We start from the raw sequence: 25,870 nt of genomic DNA, 5'->3' as shown, positions 1-25,870 counted from the left end.
GAATATGGCCTGTTACCTGAATCCTTCACTAACAAGGAGGGGTACACGACAGGGTGAGTGAAGCCCGGGAGTGCTCTGCAGCATTTATAATGAGCTAACTGCATCAGTCTGCACTGGTTATTCCTCCCAGACACCACTGTGGGCTGCAGGAGAGGTCTCACATGACCGTCCATGGTTCTGCCCTTGAATAATGCTATTTGTTCCAAGATAGGATGTTAATTCATAGGGGTCATCTTCTCAGCAATATCAGAGTGTCCATGGCCAACTTATTTCTCCTCCATCTTTAGACTCTAAACTCTTAGCCTGTTATAATGTGAGAATCAGGACATGGGGTGGAGGAAGAGCAGGGCACCTGGGCGGGGACGCCTGGGTAGGGACACCTGGACAGGGACACCTGGGCGGGAGGCAGCTTCCATTAACTCTGCCCAGAAGACTGACGCCTCACTGAATGGTTGGTTAGTGAAGAACGGAGTGAAGCTACACTCAACTCGCCATTAGAACAGCCTGAGATGAGCCGAGGACCTGCCACCCCTGCAGCAGACACTGGACTGGGCTTGGTCTCTGGGACCACACATGTGAGGCAACTTCCCATAAACACGAGTGATGACAAGTCTCTGGGGACACCTTGCAGGATGCTGTGAGAAGGGAGTGGGGGGCACTTTGCTTTGAGCTGCGCGTCTCAAACCTGAGTGTGTTTCAGACTAACTGAAGGCTATTTTTGTACAGATTACTGGGTCCTCTCCTCCCTCCGAGTTTCTGATCTGTAGGTCTGGGGTTCAACTTGAGACTCTGCATTTCTGACAAGTCCACAGGAGACACTGAGGCTGTGGTGAAGGAACACACTCTGAGAAGCGCTGCCCCAGAGGCCTTGAGGGGTGTGGGCACCCCTCACCCCAGTGCAGGGAGAGTGCTCTCAGCTGCTAGGAGGCCGAAGAGCTCAGGTTTGGACAGAAGATGACAAAAGCAATTTCTTGGAGGGAGGGTGTGTAACTGAGCATTTGACATGGTGGCCTGCAAGCTGAGGGCCAGAGCAGCCATCATGGACACAGAAGGCTAAACCCCAGTTCTCATGCCCACAGACCTGGCCTTGAAATTAGTTCTCAAATCACCTCGGGGTGGAGAAGGAAGGAAGCCTTGGAAATTCGCCAAGGGTTCAACTATCAGCCTCTGGCATCAGTGGGAGACTCGGGCTAAGGTTTGGTATCAGAGTCTCAACGTCTCAATGATTTAGCCATTTTAACAGTGTTTTACCAAACACAGATTGGCAAGGAATTCAGAACTTGATTAGCAGTCTGATGGTATTTTGGTTAAGAAAGTAGGCTCTGCAGCTTCTCAGACTTGGGTGGAATCCAGGCCCTGCTGTGCTCTGGCTGGGTGTCCTTGGGGCAAGTTACTTAGCCTCTCAGAGCCTTGGTGTCTTTGTCTATAAAATGGCAATAACAGTACCTACCCACTAGATTTGTTGTGAGCATCATGTGAGCGGATCACTGTGCTGGCACATGTTAAGTTCTCAACAAATAGTAATTATTATTTCTTTCTGAAAAGAAAGAAGGCTTGGCTTGTGGGATATTTACTCTCTTTGCCCACTTTCCAGAATTCTGGAATTTGGGTTCTGGCTCCAATAGGACCTCTTCACTCCTCAGTGTCCTTATGTGTATAAAATATGAATTAAGATCATCTCTTGATTGTTGAATAAATAACTTAGCTCACAAAGTTAATTCCAATAAATAAAACTTGTCTGGCAAACCTTCTAGAAACTTCTAGTAACATAACAGAGGTACAGAAACTCAAGACATTATTATAATCTTTTCAGTACAATTCAGATTGCCTAGAAATAGACATTTTTTAACTTGAAGAAGTGCTGGTGGTTCTTACATAGTACAAAGTGAAAGCCTCTTAAATAGGAGCAGAGGAAGTGAGGACTCTCTCTTCAACCCCGCTGTCCAGAGACTCGCAGCACTCCAAGTCCAGGAGGCACTGCACTCGGTACCCCAGCCCATCCTCGGGAGATGGATCCCCTTTACATTTGTGCCGATACACCCTCTGGGCACACTGGAGGGTGGAAAGGGCTTTCTCTGTGATCTTCCTGCAGGACTTTGGGATCTGGGAGGTCAGAAAAGTGAGGGGGTTTGTTCACAACTGTCATGTGGGCGACAGGTCGGTTCACAGCCACACTTGCTGTGTCCAACCTCGGAGTCACCTTGACAGCTTCAGTCATTGATGCCACTGTTTCCCACCCTAGGTCTGAGGACCTCGGAGAACAGACCACTTCCAGGAAGGGGAAAAGGAAAATCACGACCACACGCTAAGAGGGTGAAACCCACCTACCCAAAGAATGAACAAGCAAACGGGGAGAACGCAGGCAGGGGTGGATCAGGAACCTGGCCACCCTGAGGGCGGCACACAGAGAAAGAAGTGGGATTCCCAACCCAGGACTCCTGCCCTCCCATCACGTCTGTCACCCATGTGCAAATGAGGTACATGGTGTGGGGAAGAGAGGGAGGACTCAAAATGCAGTATCTGGGGCCAGGGGTGCTTTTTTTTTGGCCTTGAGATGGTTGAAGGGCAGCAGCAAAGTCTGGGCCACAGCTCAATGTGGGGGTTCCTGGGAGAGGGAGACCTTGGGGCACCCCGGGGCATGGCAGTGGGGGCTATGCACCTGAAGGTGAAGAGCGTCCCCATGTCCAGCATAGACAGCAGCTCCGCTTTCGACTTGGGGAACGAGAGGCGGTACCGCAGCGTCTCGAAGGCAGGCACGATCATCGCTTTCTTGGTGTTGGCGAGGTCGAGTTGGATGACAGACTTCCTGAAAAGAGAGAGGAGCTGAGGTCAAAAGGTTAAATTGCTCTCGAACTAGAGCACAAAAGGAAAAAAAAACGACTTGTTTCTTTGAGGTTCATTTTCAGCAGCGCCTGGACACTTTCATGCAAATGATGCACCTGAAGTCTTGCAGACACGCCTACCTTGAGTCCCAAGCTGGAAGAAGGGACGACTGGTGCAGAATGCTGGGTGGGGGGCATGGAGAAGGGCAGTTACCCAGCAGAAACTCAAAACCACTTATGTGACCCCCCAGACCCAGAGCCTTTGGGCTCATCAGACCTGCCCCCCAATGACAGTGTGGGTGTCCCTCTTACTGCAGAAAGTTCTCCGTCCTGCATGCCTGCCTGGGAGCCTGGCCTTCTGCTCTGCTCCTCTGAGTCCCACTTCCTGCCCTTCTGGATTTGTCGACCCTTTCCTGCTTTGTGAGCATCTCTTAGAACCAGAGAAAGTTGCAGAGTGGGTCACGAGGCTTGTAAGAGAGGGTCACGAGCACAGAGGGGATCTGAAGCCTGGCTCTGTCTGAGTCTTGCCATTCTGGCTAAGTGTGGCGTCTCCCTATCGCTCAACACGGGGCAGTAACATCGCTCTCCTGGACATGCTACCACGTCTATTTCAGGGAGAGTCACAGAGGATGACTCCGCGTTAGAACCTCCACCGAGTGTGTGGGGACAGCAGGCTGGAGCTGCTTGTTCTGGCTGCATTCTCCTGGGTTGTCTCTGAACAATAGCTTCACTGTTTTCAAACACCCAGATCCCCCACCCGTGGCCAGGCATCCTCTTTAATATTGAACATACATTAGACACAGGCAGAGCCCAAGCTTACCAGCTTTCCCCCAGGACAGGAGAGTACTGTATCTGCTGACTCTGGGTGTTGGGGATCAGACATAAGGGTCTAAAAAATACTCCTGGACCAAGATGGCAAAGCCACTGAGCACCTGCTAAGTGCCAGGGATCATGCTAGGCATTTGGAGATGCAGAGTGAGCAAAATAACCAAATACTCTTCCTTCTTGGTACTTACATAAAGTGTCTCAGGATGCTGAAAGCCATGGCATAGCTCTAAAATTGGGGCTCATGATTGCATTTGTAACTAATTATTTTAAGAGATGAATGTTACAGAAGGAGTACGGGAGGCCAGAAGGACTGAACTACGAAGAGCTGCATGGGGTGGAAACACACACGGGAGGGATGCAGAACTCTATGGACCTGGATGTCTCCACGGAAGTCCTGAGCTACTATGATGATCATGGTTATCATGGTAGCCACTTCCAGCCATGCGCTGCTCAAAGGTAGGCCTCTCTCGTGGCCTCTGTGCACATGGCATCCAGGAGGTGACGCTGCCCTTGAAGCCCTGGCCAGGGATGGGTGCCCAGGGATGGACCCTGGACTCAAGCTGAGCAAATCAGTTTCTCATTCTTGGAAATTTAAACAGAGATGCAGAGACTGGAAGCCACTGGCAGGCTTGGACCCATGTCAGGAAGCATCCTAGAGGCTTCTAAACGTTTGCTGTGAAGGGGCCCAGAGCTGCCCTAGTTAATTACAGTCTCAAGTATCGGTTTCCAGTTCCTGCTCTGATTCCATAAGGCATACGATCCACTGATTTTTGTTTGGCTTTTCTTCAATTTTTTTTATCTTAATTAAGCTGTCTAGCATTGGCTTCTGTTTCTTGCAATCAAATAACCTTAACCAAGATATTGCAAAGTCTAGAGTGTAAGTAGGCCCAGTGAGCAGCATGTCCAAAAAAATGCAGTCCTAGGAAGCTTTATTTCCCTTTGTGCAGAGGTGATCGGATTCCCAAGTGCTCTCTGCAGATTACCTTTAATCTCACTGAAACACAACTGCCAGGAAGATGGATTGACACTAGATAGGTCCATTTCGGAATGTTCAAGGAGGTTTCGATATTGATGTCCTGACCAGGGCTTGTTACGAGGTTGTTTCAGCAATAACGTGGTTTCAGGGTCCCGGCTCTGGGCACATCAGGCATTGAGAGGCCTGGGGCCTTCTGCCCGTGTGCTGCTGGGAACCCTACCTCGGCTCGGGCCTGCTGACCACTGAGGACTGCAGGATTCGCTGCTACCATTAATCTGGAAAGTGAGTTCTGCTTCAAGCACAGAGTGGTCTGGGAATAGAGAGGCGATGTGGTGAGGTGAGAAGGCTGTCCTGGTTGCCTCCAGGCCTGAGTTCTGGGCCAGGCTTGGTGGTGGGGTGATGCTGGGGGACTTCATTCATCTCTCATAGATCACTAAATAAAAACTGAGGATTCTGATGAGGAAAAGCAAAAGCACATGGGGAGTATACTTGGTGCAATGCCTGGTGGCTGCAGAGTACCTGGCGGATGCTGATGGTGATAGTTAATTTTATGGGCCAAAGGGGTGGGGGATGGCATCAAACATTCATCTAGATGTTGTTGTGAGTCTGTGGATTGATCAATATTTACTGTCAGTTAACTCTAAGTAAAGGCCCTTACCCTTCACTTGGGTGCGCCTCATTCAATTAGTTGACGCCTTAAGAACAAAAACTAAGCTTTCTGAGTAAGAAGGAACTCTGCCTCAGGACTGTAACAAGAAATCCTGGCTGGGTTTCTGGTTGGCTCACATGTACTGTGGATTTCAGAAGTGCCATCCCCATAATTCCTTAAAATATCCATCTATCTATCAATCAATCTACCTGCCTATCTATCATCTGTCTATTCCTTCCATCCATCCATCCATCCATCCATCCATCCATCCATCCATCCATCCATCCATCCATCCATCCATCCATCCATCCCTCCCTCCTTCTTGTCCATCCACTGACCCATTTCACTGTCTACCCATCCAGCCAGCCATTGATTCTATTTCTCTGAACAATCCTATTGATCCACTGACCATGATTTTTGTCCGAGACACTTTCAAAAATATTTACAAACTGACAACATCATCTTTTAGATGGAGAAACTGTTAAAAGAAACCACAGGTAACTGTGGCAGTATAATCAAGCATTGCTTAACACGGATACTTCTGAGAAATGAGTCATTTACTGATTTCACTGAACAAATGTCAGCGTATACTCACACAAACCTAGATGGCACAGCCTAAACACACCCAGGCTAGCATGGCTGTAATTCAGACCCCTGCTGGTGTAAAGAGTGGCAAACACAGCCACTAGGACCCAGCTAGCACCAGGTTCAAATCTTGCCTGCCACCCTCTCATTGCTCAGCCTCTCCTGGTCCAGCTTATCTGTAAAGTGAAGATGAGAATGCTTATCTGTTCAATCAGGGTTGCCTTGAGGATGAAATGAAATAATCCCTCGGAGCCTAACACAGTGCCTGTCCTAGAACATCTGACTAAGGAATGAGCTCCCTCCCACTTCCCTGGCTCAGTGCCTGGCGGGGCTGCTGCAGGAGAAAGGGTGGGTGCAGAGGATTCAGAAAAGGCCACCTACTGCTTACAACCGGGGCGATTTGACTTGCTAGCCTGCTTGTCTATGGAACAGAGTTGATTAGGTCTAGGCTCTAGCCAGCCTTCTGAGTCATTCTTTATGTCAGAAATGATTCAGGTGATCCCGCCAGAGCACACTCACCCCTTCCAGTGTGGCAGAGCTGGCCAGAGTCTCGCTCTGCTGTCTCCCAATCTATTCTCCCAGATCTTCTTCTTCCTTAGCTGCTCCCCTCAACTTACTCAAGTATGCAAATAGTTTAGAGCCTTTTTTTTTTTTTTTTTCTTCTAGCTGGGAAAACTGGTGAGGAGGAGGAGATGTGGGTGAGTAGCAAGGCGCCCCAGGCCAATTGAGGGGGTGGAGGTGGGCAGAGACTGAGGGCTCTCAAGGGCTCCGTGTTGAGTCAAAGAAACAGCAGGGGCAGTTGTCAGCTCAATGGGCTTGTGGTGCTTACAGTTTGCAAATCCCAAGCTTGACCTTGGCAGCTGATTGTATAAGCACACACATGCACACATACTTACACGCACACACACCTCCCTTCATATCTCTGCTTTAAAGCCCATCTTTGCCTTAGAGGCAGGTCTTTGTCACCAGGGAAACGGCCCTGGTTCCTGGCATGCAGCGATTACAGGGAAGTGTCTCGGAGGAATAAGGCACGAGGAAGAGCTGCAGGGTCTCGTGACTTCACCCAGCAGTGGCGAGGGTGCAGGCTCTGGGGCTGGCGTTCCCTTCCTGGCTATTTAATTTCTATTCCAATTTCTGTATCTATAATGTGTGTGGGTGGGGGGGCGGTGATAACAGCATTTATCTCCAAGGGTGTCTGTGAGGATGTTCTTGTATGCAAAGAGCTTCCATAGCACCTGGCAGGTGATGAACGCTCAGTCATGTGACCATCATGGTGCACACCTGCCCACCTCGTGGGTGGCCTGGTGATGGGGCCTGCATCGTTACTGGCCTTCCCCTGCTGTCTGAGGTCCAGCCAGGGGCTGGCTTTAGCACATTGTTCTTCTACTTGCCCATTTCCTGACTCTGTGCCAGGCCCAGGCACGGAGGAAGCACCTAGGAAAGACTGGAACAGAACAGGCAGATACTCCAGCCCTGGTCTGACATTTCAGTGTGCGTGTGCGCGCGTGTGTGTGTGGGGTACAAATGAGAACAATAGTGAATTATTTAGTAGGTTAGGAAGTGAGAATTGCTGAGAAAAGGCAGCTGGGTCAGGTGCATTAGGTAGGTCAGAGGCACAGAGTGGTTCAGGTAGGCTTCGTGGAGAAGGGGATATTTAAGCAAGGAGCTGAGGCAGGTGGGAGAGCAGGTCATATGGTGGCCTGGCTCAAGAGTTTTCTGGGCTAAAGAAACAGCTAGAGCAAAGGCCCCAATACTAGACACAGTCAGGAATAAGGAGAGTACTGAATGATGGGCCAGGGAGGCACGGGAAGGGGGTGCTGCAGACCCTACAGGGTCCCGTAGATCACTGGAGGTTGTGGTAGTTAAAAGCAGCCCACCACCCACTCCCCTGTCCCCAAAGAGGCCCACAGCCTATTGCCTAAAACCCTTCCAAAGGGGACTTTGTGATTAATTTCAAGATGTTGAGATGGGGAGAGGATCTGGATTATTCAGGAGGCTACAATGTGAGCAAAAGGGTCTTTGTCAGAAGGAGGTAAGAAGGTCAGGGACAGAGGATATAGGACAAGGAGCAGAGGTCAGCGCAATGCAGCCACAACCCACAAAGAATGTGGGTGACCTCTAGAAGACAAGAAGATAGATTCCCCAGGAGCCTCCAGGAAGACCACAGCCCAGCTCTCCCTGGATGTCAGCTCTGTAAGACTCTTCACGTCCTGACCTCCAGAGCTGTAGGACAGTACACTGGTGTTGCTTTAATTTGTCACGGGAGCCCCTGAAACTATTACAGAGGTCTTGGGATTTTACTGCTGGCGAGATGGGGAGCCACTGAGGAACTCTGAGCTAAGGAGTGAGGCGACGTGTTTCTGTGCTGTGAAGGAAGCAGGCGTGGAACTACCTGTGTAGAAGCAGGGAGATCATTTAGGAAGGAACTCGGGCAGGCTCTCTGGCATCAGGACAGTAACAATGATGGTGATGAAAAGCAGCTGACAACAGGGTTGCCCGTCCTGAGGGGAGTAAAGGGTGGTTTCCATGATGGGGACAGGACCCACATACCTCCAAGCTGCCTCCTCGCCCTCTCTGGAGTGCAGCTGGGGGCCAGCTCCTGGCAGAAGCAGGGCTGTTTAGAAAGGGCGGGGCACTGACTGAGAAGCAGGGACCTTATACATGGCAAAACATGCCATCCTCTTGTGATAAGGATCTTTGTAGTAAAAACATTCAGATTCAAGTGATTAGAGATGGGGAGATTTTGGCTCACAGGGTCCACAGGGGAAGAAACCCCATGACTGACACCTACTCCTTAGCAATGCGCTCAGCATTAGGAGAGGAAGCCAGTTGGCCAGGCCCCTCCTGCAGCCCCACAAACGGCACAAGTCGTCTGGAAATGGGATTTGGGTGACTTGCCAGTTTTCCTCAAAGATGACTGGTCTACCCCCCTTTTCTCTCCTTCTGTGCATTCTGCTTCACTCGGAATTCCCTGAAACAAATTTGATCTCTCACGGGTGCAGGCTCCGGTATTGCCCTCCCAGCTGGATGCCCTCTTCAGGAAAACAAAATGAGGAAAAGAATCTACCCTTGATGGAAAGAAAATAAACAGCACAGTGGAGTTTAAACAGGAAGAAGTGGGTTAGGAATGACCTCCTGTGGGGGTCTGTCTATACGGGGGACCATGGGGACACCCAGACAGTGGCGGATTAGCCCAATAATGTGCGTGAGTGGGCTGGTGGGGGTAGGGCAGCAGGGGTGCGCCAAGCTGCAGTGTTGGGGGGACGTGAGGGAGGGGCAGGGCAAGGGTAATTTGAACCCCGGAGCCCAGGTTCTTTCTGCTCTTGACTCCGGCACGTGGCTTCCATCTGGGATTGTGGTGTGAACGTGGCCAGATACTCTGATGTTTCCAGAAGAACCAGCCAAAATTACCTGCAACGCATCTGAGGGCCGGATAGCTCTCCGGGGAGGCCGGTTTGAAGGGAGGCTGGCGGTGAGAGGAGGCGCGTGATCTTTTCAATCAGAGGATGTAGATTCTATCTTAGCTCCACCACGGCACTAATTGTCTAATCATGGGCCATTTTCTGAACTCTTGGGGCTTTTGTTTCCTGATCTTGATAATAACAAATACTTCACAGACTTGGCTATTAAGAGAACTAAGATAATGTATTCATTAATGAATGAATATTTATGAAGCCAGGCACAGATACTGGTTGCAGAGTGGAGGGGACAGATATAACCTCTGTCCTTACGGAGGGTGAGGTGTAGAGAGCCAGGGGGCTGGAAGTGCGCGCTCTCTGGAGCTGGGGCCGAGTTCTGACTATAGAGCGGGTTTCAGGCAGCCAAGGGAATGGGGTTCTAAATACTTGCAACTCGAAATATAAAGCACATAGGATTTGGGGGAACTGATTTCTTAGAGCATGCCTGGCACACAGTAGGTGATCAATTAAAGATCATAAGCAGTGCTTTCATGTATTTAGTAGCCACACTATGCTAAGGGACCTACAGGGGTCACTTCTTTAAGCACTACAAGCTACCATGAGGCTACTGGTGTTCAGCTGACCCCTGAGGGCGCTCTGGTTCCACGAGGTTAATTCACCTGACAGCACAGTTCGCAGTCGTCCTGTCATCATCATTGCATTAATGCAGACTGCACCCGCTTAGAAATAACCTGAAAGATCAATCACAGGGTCTCCTTGGGCCAAGCCTGTTAATGCGATGACTTTATAACTGGACGCAACAAGCTTCTTGAAGTTCACGGGTCAAGGCAGCTGGTGGGAGAGGTGAGGGACAGATGGAGCGAGGTGGCGGGAGGCTAGTCTATGCTCGCGTTCCTGACGTGGCCATAGCATCCCCATAGCAGCCCCCTTGCAGGTGTTAATGGGACAGAGGCCAGAACACAGGTGTGAAGGGAGAAGCAGACAAGTGTGTGCGCCATGGCTCATGGAATACCACTTCTCTGGCACTGGCCACGAGCTTCTCTCACCACTATCATTTGCCTTTGACTCCTTGGTCTGACCAAAGGTCAGCTGCTGCCAGGACGCCACGCGCAGATGAGGTGCAGCTCAGTCCATGGCATGCAAGTCACAGAGTCCGTGGTTTCATCCCCCCCGAGCTGTAGGGAACCCCAGTGGTTCTTGTACAAGTTCCCAGGACTCACTCCATGGAAAGTTCTATTAAGAGGATGGGAGGAGGGAAAGAAACGTGAGTTGGTTTGCACAAGTGTGTGCACATCTGTTTCAGAACCAGCGTTGCTCTTTCTTCCTGGGCTTTGGGCACCGTGAGAGGAGCGGGCCACCCCACCCTCCCTGGTATGTCTCTGCTGACCCTGATGTCCTCCTGCATCTACCCTGGGACCAGCTTATCCTGGACCATCCTGCTCTCTGAGGAGGCAGAGTGCCTGCCTGTGGACCTGTCCACTCTGCTGGACTTATGGCAGGCCCAGCCTCATTCATGGTTATGTTGCACAGGAGTTGGCATGCAGTAGGCATCAATAATGTCCAGGGAACAAAGGACTCAATCATAGTTGTCACGTGTGGGAGAGAGGGTGGTATTAAGAAGAGGGTCCTTTGGAAGTGACAGAGTTGGGGCTGAAACTAGTTCTGCCACTGAAATACATAGCACCTTTGGGCAAACTGACCTGCATTTGAATCTTCTCATTTATATAATAGGAATAAAAGCACTTATCTTTGATTATTAGACACAATTTGTCAAAGATCACATTTTTCAAGGACCTAGCACAATGCCTGGCATGGGGGAGCATGTGTTTTTTCCTTTTGGGGTCCTTGGGCTTGGTGATGCTCTCAGCAGGTTGATGGGCAGGGTTGGGGTGATCCCCATGTGAAGAGTAACCCAAGGCGTGGCTCTGAGACTCTCTCAGACTGTTTTGATGTCAGCTTATTCCTGGAATGAGTGTGTGGGCGCAGTGCAAACTGGAGCAGCCGGGCTACGTGGCCACAGATGTGATGGACCAGGAGGGACAAGGAAGGGTATTGGTGTGAGTGCATGTATGTGTGTGTGCATGCACATGCATGAGGCTGTGTGTGTGTGTGTGCGTGTGAGAGTCAGACTCACGGAGGCTATGAGAAGCCTCCTTGTCTCCAGTTGCCCCCCACAATGCCCCAGCCCATATCAATCGCCTACTCTCAATAGCACTACATGTAAGTAGGGCTTTCAATCAGAGCAATAGGGAATCATCTGGAAAACACCTTTGAGGATTTAGCAACCTACCTCAGGGCAGAGAGGAAAGAGGCAGCTGAGTTAAGCTGTGCTTGTTATCTGTGCTGATAACTCTGCAGCAGACCTGGCTGAGCCCTTTCTTCACATCCCTCAACATGGAGGCCAGGTAATAGGGTTTTCTGGGATTCTATTGCCGTTGCCAAGGAAATGAGCCCCTGGCAGACAGTCTTCCAGGCAGTGTGTGGAGACAACAGCCAGGACTTGCAAATGAAGGAGATAGGGCTGCCCACAGAGAGCAGAACCAGGAAGGACACAGAAAGGATAGGGTCAGAGAAAAGCAGAGGCACCTGAAAGCTCCAGCAAGACAGGGAGACTCCTAAACTGAGGGTATTAACATACCCAGAGGGAGAAACTGTCAGTCAGGGAAGAGTGAGTAAGAACAGGAAGCTAAGAATAAGCTTTGGGGCACATTAAATAAAAAAAAAAAAACCAAACAGCTGTAGTTTACTGTGCCTCCTCTGTGCTAGGGGGCGCCGTGCGATTCCCAGCATCCCTGTCCATCCCTATTTAATTACCCTGTTGCTCAGATGATTACTCTTGGCAATCAAGGCTCCACATCGAGGGTGCTTTCTCTGTTGCCACCCTGATAACTGCTGGCCCTGGATATGGGAGATGTAGGGGTGGGGAATCCGAGACAAAGGCTGGAGTTCAGACTGCCTGGTTCCAGGTGTGACCTGGACACTCACCTGCTTGTCCCCTCCAGCAAGTTACATCCTTGGTTCTAATTTTCTCATCTGTGAGTTGGGCTGCAGGGTTTTGTGAGGGCTAAATGAATTATCTCGTGTACATGTTAAGACAGTTCTGCAGAAGACAGAAGGGACTTGACGTCTACAAGCTGAGATGATGATCCTGGCCATCATGACAATGGTGTAGCTGGACCCATCAGCCAGTGACACCGATAAACAGATTAAGCCTTGCATGCCTCTGGATAAACCCAGAACAAGCTAGTTATCCACTTAGCAACGCTGGGCTCCTGGGCTTATGACTTAGCCTAACAACTCATCTGTAAAATGAATTGTAGGGAAGTTAAATGACAAAATACCTGCAAGAGTGTTTGTAACACCTCTTGGCACATAGTAAGTGCTCAATAAATGTTCATTGCACTGCAGCTGGAGTAGAACTGCAAGGACTGAATGAACCCAAGGTCATGTCTCCTGACAAGCAGCCAGTGACCTCCCTTGGTGCCACCTCTACTTGGCCTTGTTCCAAGTTCTACTCTCACTCAGAATTTACAGGACAGCCATTAGGTGCCAGGGGAGACGTGACGGGGGAGGGTGGTGGGGCGCCATCCTGGAGACAACACAAAAGGCTGAAATTTGTCCCTTGTACACTGGCAGAATATAGTCTCTGCCCAGAGTGACAGTGTGGTCCTCTACAAGCAAAGGCTACATTTGCAAAGTGGAAATATTTTAAGCTTCGGGCACTGAACAAAGAGAAGGATTCTGCAGGGTTAATCAAAGAGGAGAGAAACCTGCTCATGGATGTGGGCAGTCTCTACCGAGGGGAGCTGTTTAAGCCCCCTACCCACCTAGGGCCTCCACCCTCTGCCATTCTGCAACATTCCTTGAACATGTCACCATTCACGCCTTTACACCTATCAATCATTCAAGCCTAAACACTACTACCTCCTTGAGAGGCCTCCCTATCCACTCACATTGGATCCATCTGCTTGTGAGTCTGAACTTCCATATCTTTCATCTGTGTGTGATAACAAGAACAGTGGTAGCACCTATAGGTGCCTCCTAGAAAGGAAACCCCATGAGGGTGGGGATCTGATCTTTTCACTGGCCCCAGGGCTTGGCCAAGGCAGACACTGCATATTCATGGAGAATGTTCTAGGCATTGTGCTAGGTGCTTTCCAAATACTATTACATCTTATCTTCCCGGGACCTTAAGGGGGAAGAAATAATATGAATTCCATTTCACAGATAAACAGAGTAAGAGGATAAGCACCTTTCCCAAGGTCAAGTAAATATTGAGTAACAAAGATTCAGCATTGAAACGCAAGTCTGATGGACACCAGGGACCATGCTATCATGCAGCATGCTGCCTGGCACATAGTAGGTACACATGAAATTTTTTTTTTTAATTCCGGGATTGCAAGGCTGCTTTATATACTTGTAAGTTGGTTTTCGTTTTATTGAGTTCGTCTGTTTGTTTGAATTCTCTACAGGGAATCACTTATCTACATGAGAGAATAATGGTGTTTGTCTTTCCTTGTCTAGCCTATTTCACTAAGCATAATTCCCTCTGGGTCCATCTATGTTGTGGAAAATGGCAAGATTCCATCTTTTTCATAGCTGAGTAGTATTCCATTGTGTATATACCACCTGTTCTTTATCCAGTCATTTGTTGATGGGCACTTAGGTTGTTGCCAGTTCTTGGCTACGGTAAACAATGCTGCAATAAACATTGCAGTGCACATAGTAGTTGCTTATTAGATATTTTTGAAATGAATGAATGAATGAGTAGTTTCTCATTGCATAAGAAAAAAATCTGAGGTGGTTATTTGAAGTTGGCCAGGCTGTGCTGGAAGTGGCAGAGTTTGCAATGATTGGGGTTGGGGTGGGGCCTGGCAGAGAAGCTCAAGACTTAATGGGCCAAAGGACAGGACAATCAGTATTGTGCTTGTGCCATATGCATATAAGAGGCTGTTATCAGTCCTTCCATACATGGAAGAAACAGAGGTCGGGACGGTAAGTGGGAGGGCAAGTAAGCTGCCCTAAGCCACACATCTGGTGAGTAGAACAGGACCAGGAGTGAGAGGCAGGGCTCCATGCCCTCTGCCAAGCCACGCTGAGTTTCCCTTGTCTTTCCTGAAATCAAGAGTGAAGGCTGCACATCCACAAATGCCTTCTTTAGAAGAAAGAGGTGAAGGGGTGGGAGAGAGATCTTAAGGAAGTGACACTTTGCAGCCATGTCCATGCATATAACTAACTGCTTTAATTATTTGCAATCTGTTTGTTTTGGCTGTAATATTAGCTGGTTGCTAAGCAACTGTTCAGGGTGCTATGATGCTGAACTTTTTTTTGCTAACTGAGTAGGACCCCCAAAAAGGGTGATGTGAGTGTTTGGGGGACCGACCAAAGGGCTGCCAATCAGCCTGCTCTGGTGACGTGGCCCCAGCCACAAGGGAGCGGGCTGTTAAGCGGGTGGACCATGTGCCTCCTCTGACACTGACATTTAACCTCCCTGGGTCTCAGAGTGATCAGCCGCAACAATACCTGGGAGGGAAGTGTGGCAAACAGAGGTGATGGCTACCTCTGGCAGGGCTGTGGGCACAGGATAAAGACTCCATAAACTAACATCAATTTTCATATTAGTATTTAACAGCTTGGGAGGAGCATTTGGTTGGATGTCCATGCAGAAGTAGTTAGGCCGTAGGGAGCCTGCTGGCTTTCTTGGGAGTCCACAGGGACCATGGCAGACAGTACCTTTGGTCTCGTCCTAACCAATCACGTAGCACTGGGCATGAAATTGGGCCAGAAACAAATTCACCCCAGTCACTGGGGAAGACTTTCCTTAAGCTGGTGGTGAGCTGATGTGCTTCTCTTCATAGGAAAAGATCGGGGCATGCTTTTTCGGGGCTTCTCAATCACATCCCTGACCAGTTCTCAAAATTCTGGTGTCAAGGATTTGCTGAGGTCAGAGGTCACGCACTGGTGCTCTACGGTGGGGTGGGAAGGGTCTATCCAACTTGAAGACATGTTTGGTCTGGATGCACATTTTTAAAAAAATTGGTCGACAGTAAAAATTGAAACACGAAAATCTGTATTTCTAGCGCCTTTTGAAAAATAGGCAGATCTCAGCCCTGTCCCTGAGCAGTAATTCCACAATTGGAGTGGAGAGGTGCCAGCTGCCTGAGATGGGGATTGGGCTCCCCCCATGAATCACACTCAGCACTTCTGGCTCCATTAGGCCAAAGTCTTGGTCTAAAGTGTGTGACTGCTATTGTAAGTCCACTTCCACCACGATGGAACACGCTGTAAGCCACAGAGTTGCTGGACATTGTGATGTTGGCTAAGGCACAGGGTGTGAGCTGGATCAAGGACTCCCAGGTCCCTTAATCCCAACCCCCACTACACTCAAAGTCAGCCATGGTATCCTGCTCATTCCAGCTGGACCACAGCGGGGTCAGCATGAGAACCAGACCAAAGCAGAAGGGCTCCCAGGTCCAGCTTTGCTAAGGGCTTCAGGTGCAGCATTTGAAAGAGGTCCCTTGTCTTCCCTTTCAAAGTCCAGACACCTTGCCAGACTGTCACTGATTTCAACTGCAGAGTCTCTCTCTGGGCCATCTGCCTGTCTCCACTGCTTCTTCTGATCCTCTATCATCCATCACCTGGAGGAACGCAACTGGCCTGTAACTCATCTCCCTCCCTCTGGTCCTACTGACTGCGATCCCACCATGATGCGACCAGAATGCTCTTTCCTAAATGCAAACAATTATGTCAATTTTTCAGTGATTTCCATTGCCTGCCCACCTCCTAAAATCCAACCCTCTTAGCAAGTTTTATGAGAAGATCTGAAGGAACCAACCAGGCTTATAGTCGGGCACATCATCTTTTGCTGTCCTGCCCATCAAGATTCTGTTCCCCCTGCCTCCCTGGATGCTAACTCCCTTCACCAGGGACATCACCACCGGGTCTGGCTATTTCCAATCCAGGACCCTGCAAGTGTTCCTAAGCTCTCCACTACCTTCAGATGGGTCAATACTACCAGGTCACCCCATCAGTGTATCTGAAGAACTTTCTATTGCATGTGTGTCCTTAACTGTTGTTACAACTGTTGTTATAAGCTCTGGGGTCTCCACATCCCACTGTGTGGCTCATGGGTATGGGGTACACACAGGTGTCTTGTAGATGTTTACCCACTAAATGAACAGAAAGAAGAATGGGTTCTGAGGGTGGAGGGAAGGAAAATCTGGAATCACACTCCACGTGGGCCAGTCACTCTGTCTCTGGCCTTGTTCCCATGCGTTAACTGAAAGAGGGCTGAATAAGGTCATTTCCTCTCAGCTCAGAGTCCCTGGGTGTCTACAGGGTTTGTGAAGAAAGTGATGGAGTTTTAAGAGCAATTTGCAACTGTCAGCCCCCCTGAGGGGTATAGGGGAGGCTCCCTCTGTCCCATGGGAAGGTGGCTGCCCAACTCAAACCCCAGGGAGCTCTGCTTTAGCGAAGTGTGAATTACTGGGCAGCACCAGTAACCCCCCACCGGGGAAAGCGGATGCTTAACAATGTCTTAGATCAACAAACTATAGTAAGGTGCAAAAATGCAGTCTGTTTACAGGTAATATGTTTCAAAACATGATGCTCATGAGACAATATAATAAAATAGTCTGTGTCAGGGAAGTAGAGACTGCAGACCTTTAAGACATCTCACCTTCACAGAACTGGAAGGAAGGGCCCTGGAAGGGTGGGGGTGGGGCTGTGGTCCACGCCCCGGGTCTCTCCTTGGTGGAGGGCAGCGCTCCGCCCCCCTCCCTTCTCTTCCTTTGGGATCTTTCCCTGACACTCGGAGCCTGTTACCCAGCAAGATGTCAGGGCATCAGATTCCAAGGGAATCAGGGCTGAGCATCCTGTCTGACCACACGGGGGCGCCCTTGCTCCACACACTGGGATTTCAAGGCCCAGCTGGCGCCCTAAAAGGACAGATCCATTCCCGGGGTTAGGATTTGGGGTTCACTGTGCTCTGAACCAGAGCTCATGCTCCTGTGCGTTCTTAACAGAGGCTCACCAGGGAGATGCTGAGTAGCTCCTAGATAACGCAGAAGATCCCATTCAGAGCATGGACAGAACATGCCTGCCTTACACGCACATGCACGCATGCGTGTGCAACACGCAGGCAAGCGCGCTGGAGTGAAAGGAATCACCCCTGGAGCAGTCAGAAGCTCTGGAGCAACCTCACCGGGCCCCGAGGAAGCAGGGCTACCTGTGGGGCTGGAGTGTCCCAGGTGTTGGTTCAATCCTGCAGCTCCCCGGGCGCCCAGGGGCACCTTACTTTGCTCTGCTGAGCTTCACTGTTTTCATTGTACAGAGGGGTAACCAGTCCCGATTTCTGGATTGGCGAGTGGATCCAGGAGGGGTGATAGGTGCAAACCATGTCTCAGGGAGCCTGGTTCCCGCCAAGCACTCACTAGGGAGCCAAGGTGATTCACGCCACCAAAGCACAGTAACAGAGGTCTTCAAAACCACTGTCTGATCCTTTCCACTCTTCGGGCTACTGGCAGTCCCCTTCAGTTCCGACTGTCCCTTGTTCCACCACAAACGCCTTCCCCACCCAGCCATCAGCCTCCAGGAGGCCCCTCATGCCAGCAGCGCTGGGAAGAGGCCCCAGAGCTCACAGAGGCAGCGCCATGAAGGGACCTTAAGCTCGTGTCTCGGGAGGGAAATGGCTGTGACAGGGCCAGCTCCACTTCAGAGGCCCCGTGATCTCGGGGACGGCTGACCGGCTCTTCCCTGCAGCCTCCCACTTGGAAAAGGAAGGTAAGAATAGCACAAGGCAGGTGTGGGGTGGCTGGGGCCTGAAGTCTTGTTTGTCTTGCCCTCAGAACAGTGGCTGGTGCTCAGCAAGCTCTTTCATAAATGCCGGCCAACACCATCCCTTCCAACTGTTTTGCAGAACAGGAAGTGATGTTTCTAGAATGGTTAGATGCAGGTTGTCTGTTTCCAAATCCAAGAGGAATGACACATATCTCCATATGAGCTACAGAAAGAGCACCAGGCTTGGAGACCAGAGAAGTTTCCTCGACCTGCCTTTGCCAACAATGTTTCATGAAGGACCAGTTTCAGCCTGCTCAGCAGGGCAAGATGCTGCATTGTCCAGAACCCTTCCGAAGTGCCGGCAGGAGCTGGCCTCTGGGTGGACTCGGCCAGGTCCCTCTCTTTTCCGGGCCTCAGCTGCCCTCTGCACATACACAGTGGAATGTACTCGGGTATAAAAAACATGCAATCTTGCCATTTGCAGCTCTGTGGATGGACTTTGAGGGCTTTGTGCTACTGAGGTCAGTCAGGTGGAGAATGATGAACACACGGGATGAGTTACTTGTGTGTGGTAAAGAAACAACATACAAAAAGCATTGGAAGGCAACAGCAAGACATAAACATGACACTGACATGTGGGATCATGAAAAGTTACAGGTGGCAGTAACTGATAGAAACTAAATTCAAATGGGTATAGCCAATTTGCAATCAATCAATCAATCAATGCCCAACAGAAGTATGCTAAACATTATTTCACTTAAAACAAGGACCATTACAACAAAACGGAAGCTCTCAGACTAGACTAGGGGTGGGTCACTGGGTAGCCAGAATCAAGTGTCTGGCGAAGGCTGGAAACTAGACTTTGGGTGGCGACTGTGATGCTTACATTCAGGTCGATTTGCAAGGCTGGATGCCTGGAAGCTCTATAACGGGATCCATCAGTAAGACTCCAATAACAAATTTATAAAAGAAGAGAACAAATTTTAAATTAAAAATATTTAAAAATGACAAGAGGAAAGTGTGGGACTAGAGGGCACCGCCGCAGGGCTTGGTTCCCCTGAGACACTCACCTGAGGTACTCATAGAGCCCGTACATGGGCAGGAAGTCGATGTCGGACAGGAACATGTAGGGCGTGCCCACGTGCTTCATGGCCACGTTGCGCAGCAGGTTGACGGGGTAGAACTGGCCCTCCTTGTACACGATGTGGTAGGCCACGTTGTGGCGGCTCATGAGCACCTCGGAGCCCTGCGCGTAGCGGAGAAACTGCTGGGCCTCGGCGTCTGACAGGTAGAGGGCCAGGCTGATGGGCCCCTCCCAGTGCTTGCAGATGGCCTCCAGCATCTGGAGCCTGGAAGAGAGAGGGCAGACTCATGGGTCTGAGCGGCCACTGGACCTGCCGGCCTCCTGGGTGGGACACTCTGCTCCCCGGACACAAGGTCAACCAGCTGAATGAAGGGCCCTGCTCCAAGCACTCAGCACTGACGGGGCCAGGTCAGCAGACCTCAGCAACTTTCTCTGGAAAGTGGGCATGAGCAGGCTTTCCTTGCTTGTTCTAGTCTTGGCTTCCAAGTGGATGAGTGATACGCAGAGTCATGGGCTGCTGCAATGCCCTCTCTTGTCAAGGGCATGTGGGGTGGGTGAGGGAGATTATATTAAATGGTCTAAATGTCCCCCTCCAGCTCAAAACCCCTACACCTCTCCTTTTCTCTCAGCAAAGGAGCTCCGCTGGGGTCCGGAAGCAGTGACTAGTGAGCTAAGATTGAGTCAAACAGAAGTCGCTGCTTACAAGGAGCATGAAAATAAGCAGTAATAGATGCAGGCCTGTATACCAAGCGCTTTCCAGAACTCTCCACCCCGGGCACCCGCTGTCATTCTCTCCATTTTCCTGATGAAGGAATGGAGGCACCCGATGTCTCCAGGGTTGGCTTGGACACTTGACCTCAGACCATACATGTAGACAGGTACCTGGGCAGAGCCTTGGAGACAGTGCGAAGAAAATGCTGGCATGGGGCATGGAAAACATGTACCTGATGGGGACAGAGTGTGCTGGGTGGCGCCAACTTCAATACGCAGAACCCAGGGCCCTAGGACTTTAGCCAGGTTTGCAAGTTACCTGAGAGGCACCGAAATGAGCCAGGCAGAGCAGGGGGTGGGGTGGGGGCGTGGAGCACAGGACCTGGAGTATAACAGAAGCTGCTCCCATCACGGGGAGGGCTCTGCAGAAATGTTTGAAGAGAAATCTATGACGATTTCTCCCCCCAAAAAGGCATTAGAAGTACCCGGTACATAAAATCTATGGTTAAGAAACAGCGAAAGCCTATTTCATTTTTTTTCCCCTGCCCAGCAAGAGGCACATAATCAGCAGTCTCCTGGTCAGAATGCCCACTTTATTCGGACAATTACTGGAAAATAGATTTCATGCATTTCTGTGCTTCTAAACAAAAGAAAATGGGCGCACCTATCTCGAGTCAATGGCTTTCTCTGACTTTCAGAGGCTCCTCTCGGCAATTCTGCAAATTGGTATTGCCCTGATCCTCTTCCTCCGACACTATGGAGGATTAAGATATTCACGGGGAAAGTGTCCTCCACTTCCCATACTTTCTAACACCTGCTAATCAAGTTGACTGGAGCTGATTTCTCCAAGAGGCATTTTTCACAATGGCCAATCCCCCTGAAATGCATGTCTGGCCTCCTGGTCTCCCCTGGGCTCTGAGAATATGGCATTTTGAACGATCCCAGCCATACCTCAGTTTCATCATCTGCAAGATGCAGTGGGGGCTGGACTCGGTGCCTCCAAAGAGGAGCTGTCATGCAAACTCTTTGAAATTTGGGGGGTAAATGACATGGGCAATTTCTAATATGTGGATGGATTTACAGGAGTCCATGGAAGGCGGGGATGGAGGAAGCATGTCTCACTGCCCATGAAGAGAGGCCAGCCTCTCGCAGATTCCTCCTCTGGCTGGACTTTTGACTCCACTGGGGTCCAGCAGAACCATCCTGCTGAGCTCAGCTCTAACCACCGACCCCCAGGCTCTTGAGCTCATGGAGCTGCCGGGTGATAGTGAGCCGCCAGCCACATGGGGCCCTGGTAGCTCAGGTTCTCTTTTCCCCACTTGCAGAAAACAGAGGAGACTCACCCACCCCAGGACACCCTGGAACTGGAGTTGGTACTTTACCAACTTTGCCAAAGGAACAAGCCTAGAAAGCGCGCATCTCCTGACCTGTCCACTCTGACCTTTCACCCATGCTCGTGGCTGCCAGGATGGGAGCACAGATCCCAAGTGGCTGGGAAAGGCTGGTGACACTCCCGAGTGGAGCTCTCTAGAGGAAGGTGCAGGGGCCATGCAAACCGGTTTCCCTAATTCACAGTGGCATTCACATAGGGCCGGCTTCTGACTCAAGGGTTTACAAACACACCCGAAATGCTGCTTAAATTAAAAATCAATCCAACAGGCACCAGTCAGCCGGCTGCATGGTAATTGGATGTGCAGGATGGCGCGGAAGGAGGCATTTCTGCCGTCCTCATCAGCTTGTGGTTTCGCTTTATTTCTGATGACGTCCTGCTAAGCCTCTCTTATGGGGGCTTGGAATTCCTTGGGTTCTGAGGCACTGTCCAGCTGCAGCACTTGTCACAAAGCGTTGGGGGGGACACCTGCCACGCTGGGGGCTGTGTGTGTTTGGAAGGGCAAGCCTGTGGGTGTCTGGAAGTGGATGGGAGAGGCGTGGGGGTTCCTATCCAGCCAGTTGGCAGGGAAGGTAGGTCCTGTAGGAATCATCCACTGCCCAGCCAGGGGATGCTCTGGCCAGCAGTAGAGGGAGGGCTCTGTGGCCACCTCTATTCTCTTGTGGATCACAAGTGTATACAGGAGGCTGGATTGGGTTCATGATTTAAAAGGTTTTCTAATTGTTTATAAATTCTAGGCAACAAATTTCATGGCCAGCATGGAGGAAAAACATGAAGGGAAGGGAAACTAATACTTATGCACACACTTTGCAGCCTCTTATTTTAGAAAACTCTGAGAACCATCTGTGAACTTGACAGCATTATCATCACGTCATAAATAGAAGTGATCTGGGATAGCCCAAAGACTTGCTCACATCCACACGCTTTACTAAGTGGCACAGCTAGAATTTGGACACAGGTCTTTTCCTGTCCCCCAGAGGGTCGTGGGGCTGTGACATGAGGGCAGCCCCCAGGAGCAGAGGAGGACCCTGGCCCCCAGGCTGCAGGAAATGGAGACCTTAGTCTTAGACGTGAAATCTGCCAAACCTAAATGAACTTTGCATGGACCGTGACGTCGCCCTGAGATCAGACCCCAGATGACACCGAGGTTTCAGTCCTGTGACCTCGGACTGATGTATCTGCTCTCCTGACCCACAGAAACTGTAGGATCACGAAAGTGTGCTTTTCAAGCTGCTAAGTCTAAAGTGATTTATCATACAACAGAAAATGAATGCCCTGTCTGAGGCCTGAATACACTCTGTGCCCCTTGAAGGCAGCGACAAGGTCTTCTTATAAATATTCCTGGCCCCATAGAGCTGGCACACATTAGTCATATATGCGTAATATTTGCTGAGTGATCATGCGAATTTTGGAGAGGAAAACAAGCCACAAGCAGGAAGTGACCTTTCTTGAGGTCACACAGTAGGTCCAGAATGAAGGTGATGCTTCAGCCTCTGCTTTTCCTTCCCCTTCTGTCCCACTTTGTCTTTGTTTGTTAGTTGCTATGCTGGGGAGGTTCTCCGTGACCGTGCACAGGGTCCTGGAGGCTCATAGGTTTCTAAGAGACCACCAGCCAGTGAGGCCAGTTCACTGCCTGAATAACCCTCCCTGACACACGTGGGACTCAGAGCAAAGAACCTGCTTCCACACTCGGCATGAGTCATTCCCAGGTGGCTGGCTGGAAGGTTCTGCTCGAGCCTCGGAACGCCCTCTGCTTTATGTGAACCTTTTCGCGTCCGAGTGCTTGTTCATTCATTTGTTTGCTGGTTCTTCAATCACTCATGACTAATGACAAGTGACATTTATTGAACACTTAATAAGTGTGCCAGGTACTGTTCTCAGCACTTTACAGGCATTAACTCATTTCACTCTGAACACAATCCTGTGAAACCCCACCCACAGGCTCTGGACAGGCATCTCTGAGGAGGCTCACACACAGCCTGGGGAACTGAAATCCTTCCCTATGTTTGGGGAGGGTGGTTGCCACGAGGGATACTGGGGCTGGGACCACCACCATGGCCATGTGTCCACAGAAGAGGAAGCTGTCAGCTGAGGTGGGAGGGGGCGCATGGGATAGTCAGGCATAGAAAACTGCATGACTAAGTGACCTCAGGGCTTTGAATCCATTTACCTCCAGGTAGCCACTTAAATCACGTAACTTTAATCCCTTCAATAACTTCTTAAAACACCTAAAGTCCAAATATTTGACGTTTCTAATGTTCTATAATCTTAGTTTCATGTCACTTTCCTCTTAGTCCCCTACTATATGTTAGCTACAGTGGTCTTCTATCAGTGTAGAATATGATATGCAAGGCCCTCCCGACCACAGGGCCTTTGCACCTGCTATCTCAGCATCCTGGAAAACTCTTTTCTTCACAACTGGTACACCAGCCTCCTTACCCTTCAGGTCTCTATAGCAACATCCCCTCCTTAGATAGACATCCCCCAACCACAGCACCAAAGGGCCCTCACTTCACACTTTATGATCTATCCCAGTTTCTCCGAAGCACTCACATCACTATAATCCTTTTAATGATTTGTTTATTGCTTTTTATACCACTTGTCCCCTGTTCTCAACCTGGCTGCATTTTGCAAACTTGAAACAGTGCAAGTCTTTCCACCAAGGTGCTTACCACTCTGGCTGCCGTGGAGCCTGGTCATGACTCTGTTTTAAAAGCCCCTCCAGTGACTCAAATTGTCGCCAGTCAAGGCTGAGAACCCAAACTGTATGGCGCTAAGGGCTGGGGTCATGCCAGTACCGCCTGGTGAAGCCTGGCTGACATTTGTTGCACCCACTCACATGTAAGGAAATGAAACAGCAACTGCTTACCAGTGGCAGCTGTGGGTCTAGTCGTGTTCCCCAATAATGCACCTCCTTTCTCCTGAGAGGCTTTGCATTGAACTTACGTCTGAGAATCAGCCCTCTCCTCCATCCTCAAGACTACCACCACCTCCACCAACAGATGAGGCGCTTGGTTTTCAGAGCCAGAAGGGGAGGTGACACATGCCCGACCAGGGTGCAGTGAGCTGGGCCCGAGGCCACCTCTGCTCTCCACCTGAGGGTCTGTGGGCAGCGGCACAGGGGGTGAGGGTGGGGCGCCTCCATACCTGTCCATGGAGAGCTGCGCCACCAGGGTGACGTCCGTGCTGTCGGAAGCCGGCTCGTACTCGTAGTGCAGGAAGTACAGGTGCGTTCGGTGGACGGTGAACCGCTCTCGCCGGAACTCATAGCACAGGTCATCTTCATCCAGCTCAGAGAGCTGCTTCTGGAGCTGGAAGGGAGGAGAGGATGCATGGGAACAAGATGGAGCCGCCCCTGTGTCCTGCCCTCCAGAGTGTACGACCCAGGGGATGCCGGGATGGGTCAAAGCCAGGACGCGGGATCACAGCTGCCTCTCCCTCTGCGATTGCCTCTAATTTCAAACGGAAGATGATGAGGAGCAGCTGCCCTCACCAGCTGGGAAACAAGCCCCTCCTGGTTGAGAATGTGAACGTAACACCCTACAACCAGCCACCCACTCCTTGTAAACAAAGAAAAGGTGGCTCCTGGGTGAACTCATACACAATATCAAATGACAGGGACCCGGTCGAGGAGCACAGTGAAAGGCTAAGGCAGCAGCGCCCGTGTGGGCAATGCCTCTGCCTCCCGCGCCAGACTTCAGGCTCTGCAGCACCAGGGCCTGGAAGAGCAAACTCATAAGCAAAGGCCAAGAATTTCCTCCATTTCATCTGAGTTTAAAGACAGTCTCAGCATCCTCTCTTATTTCTCTTCTCTTCTTCTCAACTGTCTGAAAGTCTGATTTTATTAACCTGTTTGGAGAGTCCTTTACTGAGTTGTACTCCTCTCCTTTGCTCCCCAGCAAGCAAAACCACGGTGAACCTGCTAACAGGGGCCTATGGACTTAATATTTGACACGAGCAGCTGCAGATACGCAGCTGCCTGGCATAAAGCTATCTCGTGTAAAATCCACGAGCGCCCAGGCGCCTGCCAGGTGTGCTCATGCCTGTTTTACAGATGAAGAATAGCAATAGAAGGCCAAAGAGCTTTGGCAGAGACAGAAATTAGGTCGGAGGATGTGTGGGGTGGGGTATATGGACTGGGAAGAGGCAGAAGAAACTTTGCAGGTGATGGAATGTTCTACATCACAATCACTACGTGGGCGTGATGATGATTACGTGGGTGGGCATCTTTGGGATAATTCAACACATGCACACTGAAGGTGGGTCTGTTTATGTAAAGTCTATTTCTATAAAGCTTTTAAAAAATATATAGTGATTTGTCAAAAAACTATGAACCAGAGACACTCTATGGGGGGTAGGGGGCGGGAGGGGAGGGATTGGGGTCAAAATAAGGGGGTTGCAATTGTATGGGGAATATAAAAATAAAATTTATTATTAAAAAAATATATAGTGATTTGTCAGAGGTCACATGACTGGCTCTAATTCCTCTTCGAGAACCACCTTGTCTGGTCTGTGACAGGATGCTGTATAGTTGAATACACACTGAAGTTCACGTGGCTGGCATTATTAACCTGACTGAGTAAAATGCATTCTTCTAAGAAAAAAGGTGTATACATATACATATATAC

General features: G+C 50.2%; 1 protein-coding gene across 2 annotated transcripts in view; it reads right to left on the bottom strand.

Annotated features, from left to right (window-relative positions):
- LARGE1 (LARGE xylosyl- and glucuronyltransferase 1) overlaps positions 1 to 25,870 on the bottom strand; it is a 436,269-nt gene that overhangs the window by 6,136 nt on the left and 404,263 nt on the right. For both annotated transcript variants that reach the window (XM_054696078.1, XM_037513671.2), the window contains exons 11-13: positions 24,390 to 24,553; positions 19,128 to 19,406; positions 2,660 to 2,806 (exon numbers count right to left, since the gene is read on the bottom strand). In XM_054696078.1, coding sequence (XP_054552053.1) covers positions 2,660 to 2,806; positions 19,128 to 19,406; positions 24,390 to 24,553 — 590 coding nt within the window. The remainder of the gene's footprint in view (positions 1 to 2,659; positions 2,807 to 19,127; positions 19,407 to 24,389; positions 24,554 to 25,870) is intronic.

Source organism: Talpa occidentalis, unplaced genomic scaffold (assembly GCF_014898055.3).
Source record: "Talpa occidentalis isolate TD23 unplaced genomic scaffold, MPIMG_talOcc4v2.1 talOcc4.16, whole genome shotgun sequence".
Classification (NCBI taxonomy): Eukaryota; Metazoa; Chordata; class Mammalia; order Eulipotyphla; family Talpidae; genus Talpa; species Talpa occidentalis.
The sequence above is the reverse complement of the archived record's forward strand: the minus strand, read 5'-3'. Positions and strand labels throughout refer to the sequence as shown.